Source organism: Fragaria vesca, linkage group LG6 (assembly GCF_000184155.1).
Source record: "Fragaria vesca subsp. vesca linkage group LG6, FraVesHawaii_1.0, whole genome shotgun sequence".
NCBI lineage: Eukaryota > Viridiplantae > Streptophyta > Magnoliopsida > Rosales > Rosaceae > Fragaria > Fragaria vesca.
Window position 1 is genome coordinate 16,882,272 of NC_020496.1, and position 8,911 is coordinate 16,891,182.

The 8,911-nt window shown below is 38.3% G+C and overlaps 1 protein-coding gene across 1 annotated transcript in view; it reads right to left on the minus strand.

The window, feature by feature from the left end:
• Positions 1 to 6,623: 6,623 nt before the first annotated feature.
• Positions 6,624 to 8,911, minus strand: part of LOC101302469 — a 10,065-nt gene continuing 7,777 nt past the window's right edge. Inside the window, exons 10-13 of the mRNA XM_004303197.1 lie at positions 8,459 to 8,539; positions 8,295 to 8,350; positions 7,548 to 7,619; positions 6,624 to 7,416 (exon numbers count right to left, since the gene is read on the minus strand). Coding sequence (XP_004303245.1) covers positions 6,939 to 7,416; positions 7,548 to 7,619; positions 8,295 to 8,350; positions 8,459 to 8,539 — 687 coding nt within the window. The 3' untranslated portion in view covers positions 6,624 to 6,938. The remainder of the gene's footprint in view (positions 7,417 to 7,547; positions 7,620 to 8,294; positions 8,351 to 8,458; positions 8,540 to 8,911) is intronic.

Sequence of the window (8,911 nt, forward strand, 5' to 3'; positions counted from 1 at the left end):
TTGGTCCTTATATATAGATCATTTCTGCAAATTTTCAGTCAATTTGGTGATCGTTAAGATGTCGAACAAGATTAAATCAATGAACAAACCAAATCTGCCAGACCTGAACCGTTCATGCTTATAATTAAAAATCGTAGTTTTGAATGCCTTAACGATCACCAAAATTTCTGAAAATTTGCAGAAGTGATCTACTCATATATAACTACATATTGAACGGTGGAGATGTGATTTTGTGATCAAAAAGTTGGTGTAATCTCCCATCCCTCATATATGTCAAAAAAAAGGATCTCTCATTGGAAGGGCCCTGTCTGCCTCCATTTTTGACCTGAATATCTCATCGATCAGTATAAGACCTCATTCTGTCATTTAACATTCTCGATGTGGTTTCTACTGATCTCATTCCCAGTCAATCTTTTACTCCAACTGAATGATTGTTTATGTAAAGCATCAATATGATCTATTGTAGTTCTGTTTATTTGATCAACTGGCTTCCCATTGTATATATGTCGTTACACGTACCCACCAAATGTATATATATGTATGAAAGTTTCTTAATAATTACAGTGGACTGCAACTTTTCAAAGGACCTCTATACATGTTTTTGCTTGCAAATAATTAACCTTGACATGTGGAAAATGCTCCTTTAGATCTATATCTAATTGATTCACACTTGCAGGTCTTTCTTATATATTGCCCGACTTGTTGGACCAATTGCACCATAACTAACATATATGGTCCACGAGAAGTCGAGAACGATAGTACATACTCAATTGACAGTTTACAGATGGATAACATGCAAGGTAAATTGTTGATAACTAAATTAACATGTAAATGGTACATGACACAAAGATAATAAACAGTTTTCTACCCAGAAATAGTCGTAAAATTCTTTCTGACTACTTCCAACCCGGCCACCCTAAAACTTACAAGACCTTTTTTCCACAAGCTTTTTAGTTTTTACCAAACTTATAAGACCTTTGACAAACGTTATTACTGTTTCTGGTGACATTACTACTTCCAACCCCTTTGGAAATGATTGTTATTCTGACGACTGGTCGGAAACAGCATTTTTGACATTTGCACGTATTTCTGATCACCACCGACGAAAATTTCTCATCAAAAATACGTACTTGCAGCCAAAGATTATTTAGTCGTCAATATTGAATCGTCAAAAATCATAATGCATGTTAGTTGTTGTAGTGGTTATAGAACCCTAATCACTTCACAGGAAGAAAATAGTCCAGATTTATTACTCAACAACCATGTGGTTCTATTTTCTCAGCTAGAAGATCGTGGAAAGAAAATACATGTTGACATAATTTGCTCTTAAACCTACTCCTTTGAATGCTTCAACACCAGTTACCAACTACCAAGTTCGAATGCTCAAATCTTTTGAAGGCCCCAACTTCCACAAGGAAAAGTAGAAGAGAATATGATAGGCTAATAGGCGTGCCACCAACATCCCAATACGACATATAGCAATGTTAGCGTCTGACGATAAGACCACGAAACACGAATCACGATTGCTCCCTACCTTAGAGGATGAACTAAGCCGTATTGTCTTTGGTTGTTACACGTACGGTTTCTCCACTCTTCTAATTCAACGAAGATATATATCTAATACTAGGTGAACCATCTTTTGGAGAACCACCTAGAGCTCATCTTACGTGGCAGCTAACGTGGCACCGCCATATCATCAAAGCATGATTTCCTATTTTTTGTATTTCAATTTTTTCTTTATTACAAAAATTCAATTTTATTTTTACTTTTTTGATTTTTTTCTTTTAAACCCTACTTTCTCTCTTTCATCTTGTGCTTAGACATCGTTGTTTTCTTTTTCTCTCTTCATCTCACGTTGATCTTGGTTAGATCAATTAACTGTAATATAGGTAACATATGAAAATCTCCAGAAAAACACATCAATTCCAGCCAACTCAATTGGAATTAAGCTCTACTCTTGGCCAACATTTGCAGTTGAACTAGTTCTCTTGATCTACCTGCATCAAATCAATTTCCTTGGGGACAAGTTTCCGAAGATTGAGCATATTTGACAAACTTCACCATAAGAGGAAACACTTTCAACAATGTCTGTCATTGAAGCCATGAATCCACTTATAGAATTATCACGAGTATTGTTCTTGCCTTGAAATATATACACCAACAGTAATATAACCATGTAAGTTTCCAAGCTGAGTAGTATACTTCTAGATTTTCAAAAACCAGTATTTGATTTCCCATGGATATATATACTTTGGGGCCATCGATCTGTTCCTTATGTTCCCATGGATATGCTCACTTGTTCTACTGGCATCAATTCAAATCCAATTATCCTTAAACCCTATTTCAAATCAAATTCCACCTAAACACTAATTCCAAACTACCTACTTATCACAAAGTTTTTGTCACCGATGCTTGTGAGGGAACGAAAATCTGATTAAAAGTGTTGATCAATTGAGAGTAGGTGGTAGGGTGGAGAGGAGATCAACGTGAGATGAAGAGAGAATAAGAAAGCGAACGACGGCTAAGCAGAAATGATATTAGATGAAAGAGAGAAAGTAGGGTATAAAAGCTAAAATCAAAAAAGTAAAAATAAAATTGAATTTTCGTAATTAAGAAAAAATTGAAATACAAAAAGTAGGAAATCATGCTTTGATGATATGACAATGCCACGTCAGCTGTTACGTAAGGTGGGCTCTAAGTGATTCTCCAAAATGTGGTTCACCTAGTATTGTTGCGTTTATGGAATAACGTACTGTTTACGTATACTAGAACAACAACATAGAAAATGCATGCTTAATTCGTCACAAAAGGGTTCTTCAAGTGAAAAGAGAAGGATTTCTCGGAAAAAGTCTCCTAAGAAGAGAGGCCGTCCACGTGGCAGTCGCAACAAGAAGAGGACAACGAATGGAGATCCGGAGTTGTCGGATTCTATGGCTCCTAGTTCGGAGGGCGTCAATGCAGAAACATGCCTCGAGTCCGAGGCTGAGGAGGAGTAGGTTCTGGTGCATCTAGGAAAGACCCCTTCTGATCTCTAATAGCTTCTCTCTTTCTCTCAATTCGATGACAGGTACACCATTGAGTCTTAGGCCTTGCTCGATTGGAAGTTGAGTTGTTATTAGAGATCCGGGAGGTTATTTTGCTTTCTAGTTTTCATATCCATCTTTTTGGATATAGCTTTGAAGTTGTTATTTCTTTTCGTAGATATAGCTTTACATTTTGTTGCTATCTGCATGTATGGTCTTCGGACTATCCTTGTTTGACCTTTTGGTCGTTTTGATTGTTGATCAATGAAATTTTCCTACCTTAAAAAAAACGTCGACTTTCGATGCATCAGCCATAGAAATTGGATAACTAAATTCTCTCATGCTTTCTAGCTAGGCCGGGAAATGTTGCTATCATACACCTACGTCGTTTTGATTGTTGATCAATGAAATTTTCCTACCTTAAAAAAAACGTCGACTTTCGATGCATCAGCCATAGAAATTGGATAACTAAATTCTCTCATGCTTTCTAGCTAGGCCGGGAAATGTTGCTATCATACACCTACCAAATGTATGAAATTTTGCATCAATATTGTATTGATTTACCCGACTAATGGAATTTGTTAAAGACTTCCATACATGTACGAGTGTTTTTCTTACCAACTTGGAGATTCATAAAAGACCATGCAACAATGACTGAAACATGCTACTGCAAATTCCATCACTAACCGAAAGAATAGTTGCGACTTGTAACAAACATTCCAAACTGTTCGTTTTGACAAGCTAGAATATCCCAGTACCATTCACGTTGATTAGCTTCATTCTGGTTCAATGGAAAGTGGAGCTTAGATGCCTCTTTTCCTTCTTTGTTCCTTTTCAGGTTTTGTTTTGTTTTCCTTTGGTTAGCTTACTTTTATGTTGTTTTGTAGTTTCTTTGTCTTTGGTTTCAGTTGTACTGGGCTTGCCCTCCCCTTTTTGCTTTAATATACTCGTTTATTTACTCAAAAAAAAACACTGAACCCAAAATTCTCCAAACCCCCTTCGTTTAGAGACCTGTGAGAGAAACAACGTTTATAGTAAGATGTCTTCAAACAAACTGATCGACCATAACACCATCAATTAGTAAAGACTTGCATAACTTGGAATACAAATAGTCTTTACTCTTAACTACTATTAATTAGAAACCTACTATTAATCTGCCGTGTAACATACAGCATGTTGCTAGGCTTTCTAATCAGTGGCAGATATGGAAGGAAGTACTCAACTACCAACAGGTAAACCTATCTCCCTCTCCGAGCAAGAGCAGAAGAGCTATCCTTTCAAAGAAAAAAAAGAGAGCAGAAGAGCTAGTTGATTGCGACAAGATCAAAAGCATCTCAATTCATGGATACCAAGATCAAAAGAGCTGTGAGGGAGGCTTGATGGTTGTTGCATCTCAATTCATCAATCAAAAGCTAGTTGATTGCGACAAGATCAAAAGCATCTCAATTCATGGATACCAAGATCAAAAGAGCTGTGAGGGAGGCTTGATGGTTGTTGCATCTCAATTCATCAATCAAAAGCATGGATACCAAGGCTAACTACCGCTACATGGGTGTTGATGGTACATGTAATGCCAAGAAGAAAGCAAGCCATACAGCCACGACAACTAACCATCATGATGTGCCTGCAAAGAGTGAAACTGCTCTTGGCTGTTGCCAATTAACCTATCTCTGTTGCCATTGATGGTAGCATATCTGATATCCAATTCTATTCAAAATGGTGTATTGTGGGGAATGACCCTAGACCATTGCATTACAGCTGTCCGTTATGGCATCAGCGATGATGGAACTTAGTATTGGTTTCTGAAGAACTCATGGGGGGTAGAATGGGGTGAAGAAGGGTAGATAAGAATGCAAAGACATAGATACATTGGAAAATCTGTGGTTTTGCAATGGAAGTCGCTTACCCCTCTCTGCATAATTTACAATCAATGAAATCAATACCCACAAGGCCACAAGCCTTTCTAGGTCTGCATTATGATATGTACATGAACTTCAAAGATACCACATATTTGTAAGAAGACTAGGAAGTGTTGGCAAATATTAATGAAGAAGAACCTTTTTTCTGTTTAGATGAATTATCCAACTATACATGTACAGGAACTTTTTATGGGGAGACACTGAGAGAAGGCATATAGTCCACCTCTGTCACTGGAACCTGGTCTGCAGACCTAATTGCAAGGGGCTTGTGAATTAGAAATACAGACTGTTTTATTCTTGTTCCCCATCCCCATCCCCATCCCCCACCCCCCCCCACACTACACACACACTACTACAGACTAGACGTAACGTAACTACGTACGTAACTACAATAACGTAACTAACGTTAACCGTAACGTAACGTAAACGGTTAACGTAACGTAAACGGTTAAACGGTAACGTAACCGTAAACGTTTACCCCGGTTAACGTAACGTACGGTAAAAACCCGTGGTAAACCCGTTTTACCCTTAACCGTTAACGAAACGTTAGGGACCCTTTTTACGTAACGTACGTAAACGGGTAACGAAACGTACGGGTTTACGACGTTTACCCGTAAGGGGTCCCGTAAAGTTTTACCCCCGGTAACGTAAACCCCCGTTAACGTTAAAAAACGTCCGGGGGGTTAAACCCCCGTTAACGGTAAAAAGGTTTTTACCCCGTACCGAAACCCCGTTTACGTAAGTAACCCCTAACGGGGGTAGTAAACCCTAACGGGTACGTAAACGGGTACCCCGTACGTAAAACGTACGTTTTACGACGGGGGTTACTACCGTAACGGGGTTTTTACCCCCGAACGTACCCCCGTACGTAAAACGTTTTTTTACGTACGTACGTACGTACGTACGTACGTACGTACGTACGTACGTACGTACGTACGTACGTACGTACGTACGTACGTACGTACGTACGTACGTACGTACGTACGTACGTACGTACGTACGTACGTACGTACGTACGTACGTACTACGTACGTAACGTTACGGTAGGTACGGTTAACGGTTAACGTTAACGTTAAACTAAACGTTAAACGTTAACGTTTAACGTTTACCGTTTACCGTTTTACCGTTTACCCTTACCCTACCCTACCCTACCCACCCCACCCCCACCCCCACCCCCNCCCCCACCCCCCCAAAAAAAAACAAAACAAAACAAACAAACAAGCTATGAGATGACTGTAAAAAATGCAAACGCAGAAAAGGAGCACGAGAGAGAGTAATACCTGGTAGTATGGAATTGACAGACAACCCGGGCATACTTCATGATGCCAATCATCTGTTGTCCTACCTGAACGCACCGAACACTCTACAGTACCATCTAAACACAGCCATCTCAACCTGTTAAAATATCACAACAGTCTAGTCCTAGTTTCAGCTCTAAGTTGCCTTAACCTCCTCCAGTCCAAAGGCAAGCTCAACATAAGACTAATGTAACTGTACCAAACTAGCCTTTAAATTACATCAAATGAGCAGAAGCAGTCAACCATTTTCAAGTTTCAATATTAAAATTGATTAATAATATTTCATCCTTATCTAGAATTCATGCATGATAACATACACTACTTGTGAAGGCAAAAGCTATCACATACTGTTGTAATGGGAAAGCACAAAGAGGTAGATCAGTAACATAAAGCTTCAACATATATTAATTTTATAAGAAAACCGATCCGATTTTACAGTCAACGAACAAAATACAAGCTAACTGATACTTTCAACACTAGAAAGAAAAGACATGCATTAGGGGAAAAGACCACTGGAAGCATGTTGCTGTATCTACAAGGAAAAAAATTCTAAACAGACAGTTCTGGTACTAGAGTTAACACCATGCATCAGAGTTAAAACTAACACCAAATGCATGTCTCTGTCTACAATGGGAAAAAATAGAGACTAACCGACGAGGCTTTTGGTACTAGTGCAAGAATCATGTGTGTTTCTATGTTTACACAGCCTTGTCCAACACAGGTGAAGAGGGGGAACTTGCATCATTTGCACCATTGCTCAATTCTGTCAGTTCTTTAGCACCAACACCAACAGAGGGTTCGATTTCAACTTTCGGACTCTCTTCCTTCAACAATGTCATAGCCTCAGGTGTGATTTGCATAAAGTCAACACCAGTCTTCAATTCTGTCATTTCTTTAGCACCAACACTAACAGAGGCTTCGATATCAACTTTTGGATTCTCTTCCTTCGACAAGGTCATAGCCTCAGGTGTGATCTGCGTAGAGTCCATACCAGTCTTCATATCCACCTTCAACTCACCAGCATATATTTCAGTTTCATCATTCGTCAACCTGTCAATTTCCTGGGACTTGTCATCTTCTATAGGCTCACTAAGTGTAGAACGGTCTGCAGATTTACTGTCAGACTTCATACAGTCAACAATGGATAAGCCAGCTGAGGCTCCAGTTCTAGATATCCTTCAAAAAAGTTTTAGTTAAGGAATGATAACTACAAATTACACGACAGTATGCAAACCACCAACCTCTGGGCAAACCAACAATGGGAAAAGATCTAAAAGTAGATAAAAGGAAAAATTAGACAAACCAACCTCTTCAAGGAGAAACCAGCATTTGCTTGCTTAGATGACTCTGATTTTGCTTTCCACTTCCTCTTTTGTGGTCTGATTGAAATGAACAACAAATGATTATTACGCCAAACCATAAACACACATGGTAGCAGCCAGGAAGTGTAAGGTGGGTCAGTACCATTTAGGATCAAGAGCGGTGATTTATGAGCTACATATATACTTATTACAACTGATTCTTAAAATTGTATAACTTTATTATTTGTTTGTTTTTCAATATCCAGAAATCCCCCGAACCTGATTGGCTGACCCAGGCAGGAGCCTCCTGCTGAACCCTAGAAAACTTTAACAAATAGGTAGATAGGTATAGTGAGGTCAAACCCCACACCACAAGGAGAAAACTATTAGCCTGACATATCCTACTAACCTAGTTTGAAATATTTCTGATTTATTAAATCAACCACCAAAAGGAAACAACATAAAATGACAAATATTACGCTGACAGAAGACGTCCAAATGTTTTTTTAATAAGCACATAGTGGTCAGTTACATGTAATGGTCATCTTAAATGTGACTCCACGAAATAAAAGTACATTGCCCACGTAGTTGTGCAAAAACCCACAAAAGCAAACAAAAAGAATTGTCCAGACCATAAGAAGGGAATCTCTGCTGCAAGTACCATGTAACTAACCAAACAAAATTTTCCAAAAACTACATAATGAAGCAGTCCTCTCAAACTAAAATAGGGTTTACTTGAGAAATAGGACTTACATATCAGAATCATCAGTCTTTGGCGTGTCATTCTTTTGCCCCAGTTGTATACATGTCTAAATTGCAAAAGGATAATATATTTTAGAATAAGGTCTTTAAAAATGAGAGATGTAGACAAATGACCAATACAATTAAAGAAAAAAAAAAAAAAATTAAATACATACATCTTCTGAATCACCTCCAATCAGTTGCCATCGTTGCTTTCGAAGGTTTAGGTTTTCTTTCTCCCCATCATTATAAAGCACCTGCACAAGTTGGAAGTAAAGGAAGAACAATTTGAAACAACTATATGCATATAGATGGAAGCAAATTGTGAGACTGAGGTAAACTGAGAGATGTCATGCTAGATTACAACATGTGGCCCTGACGGTGCTCAGTGAGGAAACCTCCTCTGCCCCAAATTTTCCGGCACCTCAAATAGTTAACCAGAAGTATATTGCCTAAAACTTTAAAATCCTACAAGTAGTATTTTCAAAGAATAACAGCAACAACAATAAATGTAAATGTTTAACAATTACAGTAAATTGTAAGAGTTACCAAAAGAACAATCAAACCCAAACCCAATGACACATCGATAGTAAAATGTATAGTGAAACAGATCTCTCTCTCTCTCTCTC